Source organism: Lithobates pipiens, unplaced genomic scaffold (genome assembly GCF_037356315.1).
Source record: "Lithobates pipiens isolate NorthernLeopardFrog02 unplaced genomic scaffold, aLitPip1_a1.2 Scaffold_23, whole genome shotgun sequence".
NCBI classification, from domain to species: Eukaryota; Metazoa; Chordata; class Amphibia; order Anura; family Ranidae; genus Lithobates; species Lithobates pipiens.
This window is the reverse complement of record NW_027507785.1, coordinates 154,654,950-154,674,096: the sequence shown is the minus strand read 5'-3', so window position 1 is coordinate 154,674,096 and position 19,147 is coordinate 154,654,950. Positions and strand designations below refer to the sequence as shown.

Genomic DNA, 19,147 nt, shown 5'->3' with positions numbered 1-19,147 from the left:
GCGTGTGACCTCGCTGTTTAGGCTAGGTCAGTACACACTTTAGAACCTAAAATGGTTCAGCTGTATATCCGGAATCTTAGGTGGACTTCACATATACCTCAGTGTACCAGTGGGGTCCCTCGTGTGCCAGTCTCTGCTCCACCCCCTGCACCTCCAGCAATGACCAAATCCTTATCCCAGCTTGTTTTGTTCTACCACCAATCCTATTAGGTTGCAGGGGTGGACCCACAACCCAGTGTATGCTGCCAGGATGCGCCAGAAAATGTAATTTTGTGAGTATTACTGAAAATAATTAGGGCCGGTTCACACTGCGAGGCGAGGCGAGGCGACACGGCTCGCCTCGCCTCGCTCCCGCAAGTCGCCCCCATTCAGTACTATGGAACCGTTCTGAGAGGAGCGACTCGAGTCGCTCCGACTCAGAAAAAAGGTTCCTGTACTACTTCGGGGCGACTTCGGGGGCGACTTGCATTGACTTCTATGCAGAAGTCCTCTGCAAGTCGCCGCTGACCCCCCCCTGCAAGTCGCGGCGAGGAAGTCGGAGACGCCTCGCCGCGGCTCGCAGTGTGAACCGGCCCTTATGGTGCATGGTGGGGATGATGATAAACAAATGATCCACCCTAAATAGCAGGTGCAGGAATATATTTCAAGAGATCATTAAAAATCATATTAGCTGCTTGCAACCTCCGGTCTACAGGTGTAATTTGCTTTGGTGGTTTCACACCTACTGTATATGCCCGCATTGTAATACCATATTCTACATGTATTTTGTAGAAGCTCAAATAATTTTTTAATGGTCCACAATGCACATGCACACAGTAAAGAGGCACCTGACTCTTTAATACATACATGTGACAGCACCAGAGTTGTTTAGCAGTGCATTTGGGAAAACAAGAATCAGCTATGTCTCTGGTGCCAGCACACTCATTGAGGGTTGATAGAAAATGCATGGGCACATATGACATATCAAACTATATTTTTTCTTTTAGAACTAAAAAAAACACCAAATGTTTATTAGCGATTATACCATTGCTTTTCCGGTTTGGATTTTCAACAACTTTTCTCACATCATTTTCTTTCAAGATTTGTCTGAAATTCAAGGCTCTTGTGAAATATGAGACAGTAGGCTCCAATGCATTAATATACCTGTTAAAAAAAAAATCTCATTAGAAAATACCAAATCCAATGTCACAAATCAATCTTGTTAGAATGCATTAGCTAGCAGCTAGCCCAATGTCATATACATGAGTTTTAGCTAGTACTTTGCCACTTTTATTACCAATCAATCAAAACTCAACAAGCTAAGACCTATGTCCCCCAAGATATTATGACCCACTCAGGATCTGGTGCACACATCAGAAGCTATATCTAAGACCTTTCAACTATATTACTCATCATTGTATTCCCAACCATCTTAACAGGTATACACAAGGGATCACATACAAGTCAATTAAAGCTATATATATATATATATATATATATATATATATATATATATATATATATATATATATATATATACACAAACTAACACTCTCCTGACTTTTGACATGCTGATATTGAAGAACTTTCAGTGCCATTTGCCACAGAACAAATTGCATCAGCAAATAAGTCATCCTCAGGCCCAGAAAAACCCTGGCCTGATGGCTTTACCCTTCGCTTCTACTCCCAATTTCTAGATTCTATATCTCCACTTATGAGAGAGGCCTTTAATTCTATCTCACAAACTTGTACTTTTTCTGAGATACTCGCAAGAAGCTTTCATAACTGTTATATCGAAACCTAATAAAGACCCAGTGTCATGTAGTAGTTATAGACAGATTTTTCTTATTAACATTGATATAAAACTATACGCAAAAATGATAGCCCATAGACTTCAATCTTCTATTCCCTCCCTGGTCCATTTAGACCAGGTAGGGTTTGTCCTTAGCAGAGAAGCAAGGGATAACACTATCAAAACAATTACCCTCATGGACTATGTAAAGAAAAAAACATCTTGCAGAGCGTTTTACCATGTATCCTGGGACTTTATTCTTGCCTGTCTCACACAAATTGGTGTACCCCACTAGCTTACTGACCAAAATCATGACTCACCCCAGGCTTGGGTTTTAATTTAATGGTATTTTATCTGACCCCATCTATATCCACGAGGGAACACGTCAAGGGTGTCCCCTTTCACTCCATTTTTATATTTTGGCAACAGAACACCTTGCAAGCGCTATTAGATCTAACACTTCTATTCAAGGTTTGGTTATAGGTCAAAGAGAGATAAAATTAAATCTTTATGCTGATTACTTATTATTGTATATCTCTAACCCTAACATGGCTTTTCCAGCTCTAGCGCAAATATGCATAATAGAGAAGCATTAAAACATACAATACCAGACTCAACTGTCTGAGAGGCAGTCCAGTCCTCTCAGACAGTCGAGTCGACTTAGTCGACTAAGTCAGACAGTCGACTTATGGTCCAGTTTATTGAGGCCCCAACTAGGAATGATGCTCTGTTGGACCTGGTAATCTCAAACCATGCAGAACGTATTACTAATGTTCAGATAAAGAAACACCTGGGTAGCAGTGACCATAGCATGATTTCATTTGATGTTAGCTGTAAGCAAAAATCACTTAATTTCAAGAAAGCAAATTTTCCAAGGATGAGGGCTGCTCTCCAGGACCTAGACTGGGAGAGAATATTGGCATCAATGGGCACTGAACAGAAATGGGAATTCTTCAAAAAGACTGTTTGTGATCTCACGGCAAAGTATATTCCCATGGGCAATAAGTTTAAAAGGCTAAAAATAAAACTGATGTGGCTCACGGCCAAAGTTAAAAAAGCTATAAACTATAAAAAAGAGCTTTTAAAAAATATAAAAATGAAGGAACGCTAGTGGCATATAAATGTTATAATGAATATAACTGAATATGTAAAAATGAAATCAAGGATGAAAAAATTCAAAACGAAAGACAGATTGCAAAAGATAGTAGGACAAACCCCAAAAGATTCTTCAAATATATTAATAGTAAAAAGGTTAAGTCTGAGCATGTAGGCCCTTTGCAAAATAATCTGGAGTGGGTGACTGGGGACAAAGAGAAGGCTAACCTATTAAATACTTTCTTCAGCTCTGTGTATATAAAGGAGCATGGGGGAGCTAATGTCCATAATGGGGGTGGTAGTGAAGCGGCCCCAAATCCACAATGGCTCAAAAGTGATATGGTCCAGAAATATTTAGACAGAATAAAGGTGGATAAAGCATCTGGACCTGATGGCATCCACCCACGGATCCTAAAAGAATTGAGCTCTGTCATTTCAAAGCCATTGTATCTAATTTTTAGGGACTCATTAACCACTTAAGGACCGCCGCATGCCATTGTACGTCATTACAATGGCATGTACAGGCACAAGCACGTACATGTACGTGCTTGCCTTCCAGCGGGTGGGGGGTCCGATCGGACCCCCTCCCGCTGGATGCGGCGGTCCGTTTCGCTTCAGGAGTCATCCGGGATGAGGGGATGGCCGTTGATTTCTGGCCATCCCCTCTCGATCGCTCCTGGAAAATGAGAAGCTTCCTCCCACTGTGTATTGTATACACAGGCAGGGAGGAAGTGATGTCATTCTCCTCGGGGCGGTCTTATTGACCGGACTACGAGGAGAGGACACAGTAAGTCTGCACCAAACATTACACTGACACTAAATAACACATAGGCACACAAACCCCCCCCCCCGATCACCCCCCTTCCCCAAGGCACCCCCCATGTTGAGGGCACATGGCCTGGTACAGCTCAGGAGGGGGGGGCGCTCGCTCGCCCCCCCTTTCCTGGCCGGCCGGGTAGCGTGCTCGGACAAGGGTCTGTTGTGGACTTGGGGGGGACCCCCACGCCGTTTTTTTCGGCGTTGGGGTTCCCCTTTAAGTCCATACCAGGCGGCGGGGCCAGCAGCGCCTCCTTCGCGGGCCCCGCCTACCTGGAGACCCGCTCGAAATGAGCGGACTTTTCTCCGGGCGGGAAAAGTCCGCTCATTTCAAAAGTACGGCGGACTGGCATACACACAGCCGGATTGTCCGCCGAAATGCGAGTCCGGCGGGAAGATTGGAGTGCAACACGGCATTCTAAGTCTGCCTTACTTTCAGGTCAAAAAAGTCTGCCGGAGGCTACACACGGGGGGATTGTCCGGCGGACTTGAGTTTGCCGGACTTTTCCACCCGCTTGTTTGATCGTGTGTACGCGGCATAACAGTTTTTTTTGCTAGCGTTTTATATTTAAATCCGGAAAGCAGGGCTTGGTTTTCGGGGTCCAGTATGTGGCTAGGCTCCCAAAAAGTGTAAAAGGGTGTAATTTGACTTATGCCCATAGAATGTGTCAGCAATATATCATTTAGTGACAACTTTGTGCAAAAAAAATAAAAAAATGTAATATTCCTGCAACTTGTGGCAAAATATAAAATATTTCATGGACTCAACATGCCTCTCAGTAAATAGCTTGGGGTGTCTACTTTCCAAAATGGGGTCATTTGGGGGGGGGGGGGGGGTTGTGTTATTTTGGCTTTTTATGGGCTTCGAAACTGTGATCGGTAGTGAGGAGTGAAATCAAAAATTTGCACCCTTAGAAACCCTGAAGGCAGTGATTGGTTTTCGGGGTGCCGTACGCGGCTAGACTCCCAAAAAGTCCCACATATGTGGTATCCCCGTACTCAGGAGAAGCAGCAAAATATATTTTGGGGTGCAATTCCGCATATAACTATGGCATGTGTGAGCAATATATCATTTAGTGACAACTTTTTGTAAACTTTTTTTTTTTGTGTCATTATTCAATCACTTGGGACAAAAAAAAATATTCAATGGGCTCAACATGCCTCTCAGAAATTTCCTTGGGGTGTCTACTTTCCAAAATGGGGTCATTTGGGGGGGTTTTGTGTTATTTTGGCATTTTATGGCCTTCGAAACTGTGATAGGTAGTGAGGAGTGAAATCAAAAATTTGCACCCTTAGAAATCCTGAAGGCAGTGATTGGTTTTCGGGGTGCCGTACGCGGCTAGACTCCCAAAAAGTTCCACATATGTGGTATCCCCGTACTCAGGAGAAGCAGCAGAATATATTTTGGGGTGCAATTCCACATATAACTATGGCATGTGTGAGCAATATATCATTTAGTGACAACTTTTTGCAAACTTTTTTTTTTTTTTGTGTCATTATTCAATCACTTGGGACAAAAAAAAAATATTCAATGGGCTCAACATGCCTCTCAGAAATTTCCTTGGGGTGTCTACTTTCCAAAATGGGGTCATTTGGGGGGGGGTTGTACTGCCCTGCCATTTTAGCACCTCAAGAAATGAGATAGGCAGTCATAAATTAAAAGCTGTAAAAATTCCAGAAAATGTATTTTAGTTTGTAGACGCTATAACTTTTGCGCAAACCAAAAAATATACGCTTATTGACATTTTTTTTACTAAAGACATGTGGCTGAATACATTTTGCCCTAAATGTATGACTAAAATTTAGTTTATTCGATTTTTCTTATAACAAAAAGTAGAAAATATATTTGTTAAAAAAAATTTCAGTCATTTTCCTTTTATATCATAAAAAAATAATATTGCAGAGGCAATTAAATACCATCAAAAGAAAGCTCTATTTGTGGGAAGAAAAGGACGCAAATTTCGTTTGGGTACATTTTCTGGAATTTACACAGCTTTTAATTTATGACTGCCTATCTCATTTCTTTTTTTTATTATCAATGTTTTATTGAAAGACATACAGTTGAAGTGCAAGGGTCTTTCAATCAACAATACAATACTTTCAAATGGAAATTACATGGATCAGCTAATATTTCAAGTACTGTGTCACTATCTATCCGCAGACCATGTTCCAGTATACACTTCTCAAGATTGTCCAGCGCAGGATATATATACAACCTATGCAACCACAGTCAAACATATCATCCTGCCGGCATAATAAGCGGTCGCATGGGTCCCTGGAGGATACCCATGGACAGGGACAGATGAGAGAAGAAAGTAGGAGAAAGAGAGAGAGAAAAAAAAAAAGGAAAAAGAAAAAGGGAGGGGGGGAGAGGGAAGGCTCAACCAACATCAGCCAGTACCTGGTTCTGGATTACTAGGTTCCTCCCGGCGGTGCCACAGTTCCCAAACCAGGTTGTGTGCGTCCAAGCGGTCCTGCAGCCTCGCTGTCATCTTCTCCATTGTCTCTACCTCCCTAATCCTAGAATACAGCGCTCCCTCCAGTGGAAGGGTCCGGCGCTTCCAGTTCAATGCCACTAGGCAGCGAGCTGCCGTGAGAATGTGCCTGACCAGTTTCCCCTGCGGGCCGGGGTTTTTTAGGGGCGACAGCCCTAGCAGGAAAAATTTAGGGGTGAGGGGGACTTCCCTCTCTAAGAGGTGAGTCAGGAGTTGACGCACTGACTCCCAGTAGGGTACTATAAATGGACATTCCCAGTATATGTGATACAATGTTCCCCTGTCTCCCAGGCATCTCCAGCAGCGATCCGAGCTTGCCGGATGGATGGCGTGGATCACATCAGGGGTCATGTACCAGAAGTAGAGTATTTTATAAATATTTTCTTTATAGAGCGTGCATATCGAAGACTTGGATGCCTGAATCCAGATGACCCTCCATTGGTCCACTGGTATCTCCTCACCCAGTGCCTTTTCCCATTTAAGCATATATTTATGCTTGCCCGTTGAGATAATGGGCCTGTCATTCAGTATTTTATAGATGTCCGAGATCAGACCTTTTTGGGTCGAGCCTGCCAAGATGTGGTTTTCAAAGGGGGTCGGAGTGGAGAATTGCAGGCTCGGCGCAAATGTCAAGGCATAGTGTCGGATTTGGAGATACCCATAGAAAACCTGCTTCGGGAGATCAAATTTGGACTGTAAGTCTGCAAAGGAACGCAGTTTATGGGTGCAAGGATCTACCAGATGGCCATAATGGAAAAGGTTTCTTGTGGTCCATGGTGAGAACATCTGATGAGTCAAGCTATCTGGCAGTTTGGGATTACAGGCAAACGAGGTCAGGAGCGAGCTTTCCAATGATAGCTCATGTTGCCATGACAGTGCGCGCCAGAGCTTTCGGAGTAGTGCCATCGGGCCTAGAAGCCGTGCGGATTCTACCTTCGCATTCCATAGCAGACTGTTGGGGTGTATTGGGGCGAGCCATAACTTCTCTATCTCGGTCCATTTATTATAGGTCTGGAGCGTAAACCAAGAGGTTACCGCCCTTAGTTGTGCGGCCTGGTAATACTTAGTGAGGTTAGGGAAAGCCAGGCCGCCATCCAATCGGGCCGCCTGCAATACAAAGCGTGGGATCCTATGCCTTCTGTAGTTCCAAGTGAAGTTCAGTAAGTCATCTTGTAAGTGATTCAGTTGGCCGTAGGGGACTGGTATGGGTAGGGTCTGGAAGAGGTATAACAGCTTCGGGAGGATCGTCATCTTTATAGACGCGATCCTCCCAAGGAGTGAGAGATGGTGTTTTTTCCACTGTTGGAGGAGGGTTCTAATGTTATGGAGAAGGGGAGGAAAGTTTGCCTGATCTATCTCATTTCTTGAGGTGCTAAAATGGCAGGGCAGTACAAACCCCCCCAAATGACCCCATTTTGGAAAGTAGACACCCCAAGGAAATTGCTGAGGGGCATGTTGAGCCCATTGAATATTTTTTTTTTTGTCCCAAGTGATTGAATAATGACACAAAAAAAAAGTTTACAAAAAGTTGTCACTAAATGATATATTGCTCACACAAGCCATAGTTATATGTGGAATTGCACCGCAAAATATATTCTGCTGCTTCTCCTGAGTACGGGGATACCTCATATGTGGGACTTTTTGGGAGTCTAGCCGCGTACGGCACCCCGAAAACCAATCACTGCCTTCAGGATTTCTAAGGGTGCAAGTTTTTGATTTCACTCCTCACTACCTATCACAGATTCGAAGGACATAAAATGCCAAAATAACACAACCCCCCCCCCCAAATGACCCCATTTTGGAAAGTAGACACCCCAAGGAAATTGCTGAGGGGCATGTTGAGCCCATTGAATATTTTTTTTTTGTCCCAAGTGATTGAATAATGACACAAAAAAAAAAAAAAGTTTCTAAGGGTGCAAATTTTTGATTTCACTCCTCACTACCTATCACAGTTTCGAAGGCCATAAAATGTCAAAATAGCAAAACAAAAACCCAAATGACCCCATTTTGGAAAGTAGATACCCCAAGCTATTTACTGAGAGGCATGTTGAGTCCATGAAATATTTTATATTTTGCCACAAGTTGCAGGAATGCGTTTTTTTGGAACCCTAAACTGCTGGGGACGCTAGTATAGATCTGATCAGATCAGATATTGATCTGTTCAGATACTATACCACAACGGGAGGTGTATGCTTTGCGTGTGGGTGTTAGCTGTACTGGCACTAACCTAGCGCTGCCTGGGGCGACACAGACCCTGACCCTAAAACCTAATTGATATCACCCGCCGTGTGATCAGGGGGTTAAATCTTTATTGGGTAATAAATGGTGGGTGCCCTGATGCTATAAAAAGCAAACTAACTAACCAGAGTCACCCGTAACACTTATACGGTGATCACTGGTGAAAGGGTTAACTAGGGGCAATCAGGGGGTTCAAATCTTTATTAGGTAGTATATGGGGGTCCCTGACGCTATATAAAAACCTGACGGGGAACCTAAATAACTAACTGGCTAACCAGCATCACCAGTGGCACTTATACGGTGATCGCTGGTGAAAGGGTTAACTCTAGGGGCAATCAGGGGGTTAAAATCTTTATTAGGTAGTATATGGGGGTACCTTACGCTATAAAAACCTGGCAGTGAACATAAAAAATAACTAGCTACCTAGCGGCACCAGTGACACTAATGCAGCGATCAGAAAAATGATCGCTTAGTGACACTGGCAAAAGGGGGTGAAAGGGATACCTGGGGGCAATCAGGGGTTTAAAACCTTTATTAGGTAGTATATGGGGGTCCCGGACGCTATATAAAAACCTGACGGGGAACCTAAATAACTTAATAACTAACTGGCTATCCAGCATCACCAGTGACATGGTGATCGCTGGTGAAAGGGTTAACTCTAGGGGCAATCAGGGGGTTAAACCTTTATTGGGGGGGGTAGGGGGATACCCTGGACCTAACACTAACTGCCTTGACAGTTTTTACTGTCACAACTGACACTAAATGCAGTGATCAGTAAATAAATGATCACTGCAATCAGTGACACTGTGACTGGGAGGGGGGGGCGATCGGGGGGGGGGGGGTGATTTGTGTGCCTATGTGTACCTACATGTCATTGTAGTGTTTGGTGCACTTTCTATGTGTTCTCCTCGTAGTCCGGCCAAAAAGACCGCTCCGAGGAGAATGACATCACTTCCTCCCGGCCTGTGTTTACACTACACGGGCGGGGGAAGCTTCTCATTCGCCAGGAGCGATCGAGAGGGGATGGCCAGAAACCAACGGCCATTCCCTCATCCCGGATCGCTCCTGAAGCGAAACGGACTGCCGCAGCCAGCGGGAGGGGGTCCGATCGGACCCCCCACCCGCTGGAAGGCAAGCACGTACATGTGCTTGTGCTTGTTGGTGCCATTGTGCCGACGTACATTTACATGCGGCGGTCCTTAAGTGGTTAAGGTTATCAGTGGTGTACCCCAGGATTCAGTGCTGGGACCCTTACTTTTTAATATCTTTATAAATGATATTGGGTCTGGGATCAAAAGTAACATTTCCATCTTTGCAGATAACACCAAGCTATGCAGTGGAATAACGTCCTTACAGGATGTCTCCAATTTACAAGCCGACCTCAATGCTCTGTCTAATTGGGCGACCAGGTGGCAGATGAGGTTTAATGTTGAGAAATGTAAAGTTATGCACTTGGGGGCTAAGAATATGCATGGATCATACATGCTAGGGGGGGTACAACTGGGGGAATCCATAGTGGAGAAGGATCTGGGGGTTTTGGTAGATCATAAGCTCAATAATAGCATGCAATGCCAAGCTGCGGTTTCCAAAGCGAGCAAAGTCCTTTCCTGTATTAAGAGAGGTATGGACTCCAGAGAGAGGGATATCATTTTGCCCCTGTTCAAATCATTAGTAAGACCTCATCTGGAATATGCAGTTCAATTTTGGGCACCAGTTCTCAAAAAGGATGTCGGGGAACTGGAGAAAGTGCAGAGAAGGGCAACCAAACTGATAAGAGGCATGGAGGAACTCGGCTATGAGGAAAGATTAGAGGAACTGAATTTATTCACTCTTGATAAGAGGAGATTAAGGGGGATATGATCAACATGTACAAATATATAAGGGGTCCATATAGTGAACTTGGTGTCGAGTTATTCACTTTACAGTCAACAAACAGGACAAGGGGGCACTCTTTACGTCTAGAGGAAATGAGATTTCATCTCCAAATACAGAAAGGTTTTTTTCACGGTAAGAGCTGTGAAAATGTGGAATAGACTCCCTGTAGAGGTGGTTCTGGCCAGCTCAGTGGATTGCTTTAAGAAAGGCCTGGATTATTTCCTAAGTGTACATAATATAACTGGGTACTAACATTGAGAGGTAAAGTTGATCCGGAGAAAATCCGATTGCCTCTTGGGGGATCAGGAAGGAATTTTTTCCCCTGCTTTAGCAAATTGGATTATGCTCTGCTGGGGTTTTTTGCCTTCCTCTGGATCAACTGTGGGTATAGAATTGGGTATATGGGCTGGTATGATATTATTATATATATATTTTTTTTTTTGTGGTTGAACTGGATGGACTTGTGTATTATTTCAACCTGACTAACTATGTAACTATGTCTCAATGTTGCAGGACTCTTTCCCTTTTATTTGGAAAACTAAACCTTTCAAACACCTAGGTATTCCAATTCCACCTAATCTCAAATCTCTTTATGATTCAAATTATAAATCTTTTATTGTCATTGGTAAACAGCAGGTTGAAGGATTGACAGGTTTTCAATCACTCATGGCTAAGAGGGATGACACTCCTGAAAATTGATATTTTTTTCCCCATATTATTTATTTCTTTCAAAATGTACCAATAAACCCTCCACGTTCCTTCTTCGGTTCTTTAAAATTCTTATTTGTGCGTTATGTTCAGGATGTTTCTCATGCTAGAATTGGTTATGTCACCTTAACCAGGCCAAAATTACTTAGGAGGAGTGAGTCTGCTCCACATGAGTCATTATCACAAAGCGGTTCACATAGCTTGTACATTAGAACAAAGCGGTTCACATAGCTTATACATTAGACTGGTTTCACAACTCTTTGAGGAAATTATGGGTACAAATCGAGGAACTACTATCTCCTTACCCTCTTGTGTCTCTACTGTGCATCTTGCCATCCTTATGTCCTCAGACAGCTCTGCCCTATTGTTGTGTACAGATGACTCACCTGCAGACCCTGTGTTTACATGTAAATAACCTGCATTGATATATAAATAGTGGCGGCATTAATATGTAAATAGCCGTGGACTGCCGCATTGATATGTAAATAGAGGTGGCATTCATATGTATATCATGTCCCCTGAGGTCACATCCACCATCACTTCTGCTGAATGCTGCCCACTGGGGAGGTAAAGGGGCATGCTTGAAAGTCGTGCCTACAACTATAGTCATTAAGCCTAACATCAGCCTGTTCTGCAAAAGTAAGCAAATTGGAGGTGGAACCCTTCTTCAAAATAACATGGTGCCACAGCACCCTGAATTTTGGTGCATGTAAATATGCAGGCAGTAAGTGAGGAGATGATGTGCTGTAACCTTTAGCAACCAATCAATGAGCAGTAAAGCTGTGCACTAATCTCTTGCAACCAATCAGTGAGCAGTAATAATGTGCAGTGACCTCTAACAACAAATTAGTGAGTAGTCTAGGCAAGCTGGGCCATACACAGGTAGAACAGAGTCCAAACAGTACCGAATCAGAAGTGAGCAAGCAAGGTCAAACAAGCCGGGTCATATATACGAAATACACAGAGTAGATATCAGCTGGATCAAACAGTGGCACACAAAGGTAAATTATATCACAACCACTGATTGAATGCTGATACAGGTGATTTAAATTTGAGCTGGCCAATCACTGTTGTTTCCCAGGCAAAGGCTGTGTCATTTGAGTTGTGCTGGGTCCTAAAGGGACCCTAGTAGTGACAGTACCCCCCCCCCTTTCTCGAGTGGTTGCTCCTGCATCCCCAGGCTAACTTGGATAACAAAGATGGAACTTCTTCTTAAACCGGCCAGTATGAACATCACGAGCTGGGATCCAAGATCGATCCTCTGGGACAAAACCTTTCCAATAAATGAGTTATTGTAAGGTATTGTGTACTCGTCTGGAATCAAGAATAAATGCCACTTCATATTCCTGACTGTCCATCACATCCACAGGTTCTGGTTCATTTGCTAGGAGGCTGGAATGAACAGGTTTCAACATTGAAACATGAAAGGCATTTGGAATGCACATGGATGGAGGAAGTTTTAATCTATAGGATACAGGATTAACAAACTCCCAAATTTCATAGGGCCCGACTTTGTCACCAACTTTATATCCTGGTGCCTTTGAGAGCCTCTTGTCAGCCATTTTCTTAAAAGCCTGCACAGAGCAAGAAATAGCACGAATAACATCGGACCAGATTTTGGAGAATTTTTCAATCGTGGTTTTGGCATCTGGAACATCAGAGGGTGGAAGATCAAATGAGCAAACACGAGGATGCAACCCATAAACACAGAAGAAAGGAGAGGTCCTTGTAGATGTGCTGACACAATTATTAAAGGCAGCCTGAAAACATGTTTTAATGAATAAAGATGCCAGTTCTTTAGCAGATGGAAGTTTCGGAAGCGGATCAAAGTGGGCCATCTTACTGAACCTGTCTACCACCACCCAGATTGTGAAACATCCCTGGGACGGAGGCAAGTCATGATAAAGTCCATAGATAAATGGGTCCAGGGACAGGTAGGTATTAGTAAAGGATGTAGGAGACCGGGGGGCTTAGAGGTACTGCTCATGCTTCTGGCACAAACTTCACAGGCCTGGACGAAGGCTAACACATCCTGCCTAATCAATGGCCACCAGAGTTTGCAAGAGATAATCTCAAAAAGTTTGTCTAAACCCCGGATGTGCTGCAGGTTTTGATGCATGTACCTGCTGCAATACCAGCAAACGAAGAGCCAGGGACACAAAAAGGATACCAAAGGGAGTGGAGGGAGGGGCTTCAGCCTGTGCAGGTAACAAGGCCTCAGAGATGTCAGTCTGGGTGAAAGCCAAAATCCTATCCTCAGAGATAATGGGTTGTGGAGGAAGCGGAGGAGGAGACGCTGATAAAAAGCCGTGAGACAAGATGTCAGCCTTAATGTTTTTTGCCATTGGATACAATTGTGGTATTCGATCTTGATCGAATGTGTATGCCGTTCGGCAGGTATCTCTTAAACTTTTACAAATTTTTCTATTTTCGGTAACGGTTGGAAATTTGGGCTTCGACTTGGTTCGAGTGAATTGGCTTTCGATTTTGACCGAATGTGTATGTCATTCGGGAGATATTTCATAAACTTCTATAAATTTTTCTATTCTGTGTAACGGGCGGGAATCTGGGCTCCGACCTCGTTCGAATGATTTGGTAGTTCGGTGGTTAAATCAATTGAATCTACGATTGGACGTTTTTGTCTTCGCCTATGGCAGGGCTCCTTACCTTACCCATAGGCTATAAAAGGGTTTAGCACAAGGGTGTGGGCGTACCCCTGATGACGTCAGATTTTGACGAAACGATCGTCGGGTAGTGACGCTCACCCTTTGTGCTTTTAGCATTCGTTGATTTTACATTTGTTTTGCTAGCAAAATTGTTCATTTTTTAAGTTACGTCTACTTTTGTATGGCTCGGTGGAGTCATCTGTAGCGCTCAACATTATTCGGTTGAATAATAAATAAATTCTACGTGTTTAAACTTTATTACACGATCGGGTGCACTTGTTCATTTTTGTTTTTATGGTGACACGATATCCCGAGATTTTCGAAAGGACCGGAACGGACCTGGGAACTACGAAACACTCGAAGGTGTGGGCTGATTTTTGGCTTCCCATATCGAAAACTCTACACGGTCTGTGCAAATCGTCCAGTGAGGAGACTCGAATCGACTCGGTGACAGTGGAACGTCTGAGTGACTGGGTCGTTGTCCGGCTGTCCGCTTCGAATTGTTTGGGTATTCGCATTTGTGCATACTAATCGGTGATCTGGTAAGCCTCCATTTCTTATTTGATTTGTAGCTGTGAAGGGTCCACGCGGTCAAGCACTCTCTCCTGAACAAACAGGATTAACTACATTCTTGTTCACCTAAATAGGACACTATTATATGCTTTTGGATTTCTTTTCACATGTTTAAATGCACTGGACTTTTGGGTTACTGAAAGATGTTATTTCTGGCAACTAACTAATTTTTTTGTACAACACTTTATATTGTTGATTTCACTTTATCTGGATTCACCAACACTTAGGTCTTTTATGATAGTTTATTCATTTATACTCAGTTACATGAAAATTCACCTAGTGGTAAGCGCTGCACTTCTATTTATTTTTTATCTTAATGTTTTTTGGCCCTGGTAAATAAGAAATTGTGAAGTCAAATCTGGAGAAAAACAATGACCACCTAGCTTGACGTGAGTTCAGTCTTTTAGCAGAATGGATGTATTCAAGGTTTTTGTGGTCAGTCAGAACTATGAATGGATAGTGAGCTCCCTCAAGCCAATGTCTCCATTCTTCCAAAGCTAGCTTTATAGCTAAAAATTCTCTGTTGCCTATATCATAATTGCACCCTGCTGGGGAATATTTATGGGACAGGAAGGCACAGGGGTGGATAGCAGCATTTACAGGATCTTTTTGTGACAGAGGTGCCCCCACCCTTACTTCAGATGCATCTACCTCCACAATAAAAGGCAGCTCAGGAACAGGATAGTGTAGAATTGGTGCAGAGGTAAAGGCTTTCTTCAACTGAGTGAAGGCCATCTGGGCTTCAGTAGTCCATTTAAACTTAGTCTGAGTCTTCCTGGTGAGAGATGAGATGGGATGTGCAATGGTGTCAAAGTTCATAATGAATTTCCGATAGAAACTTGCAAAGCCCAGGAAGTGCTGAATTGCTTTCAGGTCAGAAGGTGGTGCCCAGTCTAAAATGGCTTGTATTTTAGCTGGATCCATGGTTAGGCCTGTGTCAGAGATTAGGTAGCCCAGGAAAGGTACTTGCTTTGACATGGAATAGGCATTTTTTGGGCTTAACAAAAAGGGAAACAGCTTTTAATCGGGCCAATGCAGAGCAGACATGCCTCTGATGTGTTTCAAGATTAGGAGAGTATATCAAAATATCATCAAGTATACAAGCATATATGTCACAGAAAATGTAATTCATAAAGTTCTGAAAGACAGCTGGTGCATTCCTGAGAATGAAAGGCATGAGAAGACATTCGTAATGGCCATCCTTGGTGTTAAAGTCCATCTTTCATTAATCTCTTGCATGGATGCACACTAGGCTCGCCTTAAGTCTAATTTGGAGAAGATTTTTGCTCCCTGGATGTGGGAGAACAACTCTGTGATGAGAGGAAGAGGATACCGATTGGGAACAGTTCGTTTATTTAGACCTCTGTAATCAACACAAAGCCTTAGTCCCCATTCCTTCTTTGGGACAAAGAAGCATCCTGCTCCTGTGGGAAAAGTGGAGGGACAGATGAAACGCTTAGCTAGGTTTTCCTGGATGTATTCTTGCAAAGCAAGATTCTCTGTCTCAGACAGTGGAAAGACTCTCCCTTGAGGAGGTGTAGTGTCAGGCAAGAGGTCCTAGGAGCTATAATAACTGCGATGAGGAGGTAAAGCGTCAGTAATCCCTTTAGAAAACACATCCCGAAAGCCCTTATAACAAAGCAGAATATTTTCCATTTCCACTTGACAGGAAGCAAGTCGAACAGGGTGCTGGATGCAGTTTTTTTACACTGATTGAGCCAAGCCAGAATATTTCCTGTTCGCCAGTCAGTTATGGGATTGTGCTTCTGAAGCAAAGGAAGGCCTGTGAGTCAATGACAAGACATGAAATCTTCTCCTAATGCAAGGCCCCCAATTGTAACTGGAAAGGGTTGGTGGATTGGAGCACTAGATCTTGTGAGAGAGGCCGATTATCCACGGAAATCAGGTGGACTGGGCAATCTAGAGCATGAGTTTCGAGGGACAAAGTCAGAGTCTTATCAATAAAATTCTCACCGGCTCCAGAATCTACCAAGGCCAGCAGTTCATGAGTCCCTGTCCCAAAGTGAATGACAGTGGGTAAAAGTATACGATTGTTCCCCTGGGAGATGAAAACAGACCTAAGATGACCTTCACCGCAATCACCTAGGTCCTTGAGTTTCCCGGATGTGTAGGGCATGACCGGGGCATATGGCCATTGAGGCCACAATATAAGCAGAGTCCCATGTTACACCAGCGTGTGTGTTCCTGGGCAGATAACCGAGTGCAGCCTAATTACATAGGTTCTTCCTCAGATCTGGCACTGGAGGTGGAATAGTCAGGTGGCAAGGGAGGTATATAGTTTGCCACAGCCGTAGATTGTTCTCGCCCCCTCTCTCACTCGCAGTGCTCAATTCTAATGGCTAGACACATAGCCTCCTCCAGTGAGGCTGGGTAGGAGAAGTTGACCAGGCCATCCTTAATTGCATCTGAAAGGCCTATTCTAAACTGGCTGCGGAGAGCTGCATCATTCCAGCCAGATTCTGGGGCCCACCTGTGAAACTCTGAACAATACATTTTAGCTGTGGTAGTTCCTTGCTTTAAGTTATGCAGGGTTGATTCTGCAGTAGAAGCAAGATCTGGATCATTATATAGCAACCCGAGGGCTTCAAAGAAGGCATCTACTGTTAGCAGGGCTGGATGGTTTGGTCCCAAGCCTGGGGGTCACCCTGCAGTAGCAAGATAATGATTTGAACCCTCTGAGTTTCAGGGCCAGACGAGGATTGTCTTAACTTAAATATAATTTGCAGTGGTTTTTAAAGTTGCAAAACCCTTTACGGTCACCAGAAAACTGGTCAGGCAAAGGAATTTTTGGTTCAGATGGAGTTTTTGTAGCGATGGTAGTAGAAGGAGATTGGACCTTGGTGAGCTCTGTGGCCATTTCCTGAACTTGATGGGATAAACTGCAAAGTTCCTGTGCAAACAACTGAGCCTGCTCACGATCCATAATAGGTTTCTCTTTTTATGTATGGTTCGTGATAATGTCAGGCCAGGAGCAGTTAACGGGTAACAGTTCAGGTGTGCTGATTATGCAAAGAGTTCAAAGAACAAGAGCACATACCATGAGCAGGTCTAAGCAGAGCAGGTCAGCTGGGATTTGTAGTTCATCGCTGCAGGTGAAGGTAGATGTTTGCTGGACCTTGTAATTCCCTGCTGCAGATGAGTGTAGATGTTAGCTGGTGCTTGTAGTTCACTGCTGCAGTTGAAGGTGGATGTTAGCTGGTGCTTGTAGTTTATCGCTGCAGATGAAAGTACTACAGTAGAATCAGGAAAAGAGTAGTCTAGGCAAGCTGGGTCATATGCAGGTAGATCAGAGTCCAAATGGTACCGAATCAGAAGTGAGCAAACAGGGTCAAATTAGCCGGGTCATACACGAAATACACAGAGCAGATATCAGCTGGATTAAACAGTGGCACACAAAGGTAAACTATCACGAGCACTGATTGAATGCTGATACAGGTGATTTTAAGGTGTGCTGGCCAATCACTGTTGTTTCCCAGGCAAAGGCTGTGTCAAGTGAGTTGTGCTGGGTCCTAAAGGGATCCTAGTACTGACAATTACTGGTTTCACCTGCTGGTGACACTGTTACGTGCAGCAACAAAAGGTGTAATTCTGATGACCACCAGCAGGTGTCTCCATGCCTGGACTAACAGTAAGCTATCAATCATACTTGTTGTGAGTCTGCTGGTGTATATAAACCCACCCTGAGCCCAAGCTCATTGCTTCAGGATTCCCTCTGCTAGTCTTGTCCCTTTTTGTACCTGCTTGTCCTGTACCCCGTTCTGTGAATCCTGTCCTGGAGACCTGTTCCCTGTTACCTGCTTATGTCCTTGAGATCTGTTACCTGCTCCCTTTACAGTCTGCTTCCTTTATACCTGGCTATTGTCCCCTTTTGCCTTTGTCCCTGCCTTGTTTATTTCATGTTTTATCTCCTTTGCTCCTGTGTATATATTGGTTAGGTGGTTTTGGGGTTTACTGTGGCTTGTGCAGCCCAATGATCTGATCACCTGTATTGGATGTTTGTGTATAGCATCCCTGACAATAACCCAGAAAATTATATTCAAACCCAAATACAAAACAAAACGGGACTTGGGGACTTTAAAGGCACCAGTATAAATCAAGGTACAATAAAATTTATTGTACCTTGATTTATACTGGTGCCTTTAAAGTCCCCAAGTCCCGTTTTGTTTTGTATTTGTTATATTCAGTATGGATGGTGGCACCCCCTTTTCCCTTGAATGATCATTCTGAGATATCCACTTCCTACCACGAAGTGCAGTGAAGATATCTCTTAGTTTTCCATTTTTTTTTCTATTCAAACCCAGACACTAAGGTGATCTTTGGATTCCCCTATTACATTGCTGTGCAAAATGCCCAAATTTAGCTTATCACATACAAGCCCAAACAATCCTCCACTACAATTACTCTGTTACTCTAGTGTAACTGTGTTGGAGGATTGTTTGGGTGTGTATGGAATGTACAGTATAGTTGAGTCTTATTTTGGTGGAGAATTGGTGGTGGTGTATGGGTTTTATATGGATTTTGGAGGGATGAAAGGGTGCAATTGTGGTGTGGGATTGTTTGGGGTTGTATGGGATGTATGGCTGAGTGACAGTTTGGAGGATGTTTGGTGTTCTATGGGTTGTATGTTGATTGCGGAAGGATGAGTGAGATTGGTGAATGTCATAGGGCTCATGTAGTGCAGTTTCTAGGTTTACTGGTAGAAGGGCGATTGTTCTGATTAGCTTACCCCTAGTTTTCCCATGTAGATAGTTTTGACACTAATAATTTTGATATTTAGGCATTATGTGTAATAGTGCATCCCTTTCATTCATTTTTGTAGCTGGGTTTATGTGGCCAATTGTGGCCCCCTGCTTCACCTGTGTGTGGTCCAGTGTCCGGCTTATCCTTCC

The 19,147-nt window shown here is 43.6% G+C and overlaps 1 protein-coding gene across 1 annotated transcript in view; it reads right to left on the bottom strand.

The window, feature by feature from the left end:
• The window catches only part of GUCY2C (guanylate cyclase 2C), a 1,344,189-nt gene that overhangs the window by 1,105,098 nt on the left and 219,944 nt on the right, over positions 1 to 19,147 (bottom strand). Inside the window, exon 5 of the mRNA XM_077452503.1 lies at positions 1,025 to 1,143. Within this exon, the coding sequence (XP_077308629.1) occupies positions 1,025 to 1,143 (119 nt within the window). The remainder of the gene's footprint in view (positions 1 to 1,024; positions 1,144 to 19,147) is intronic.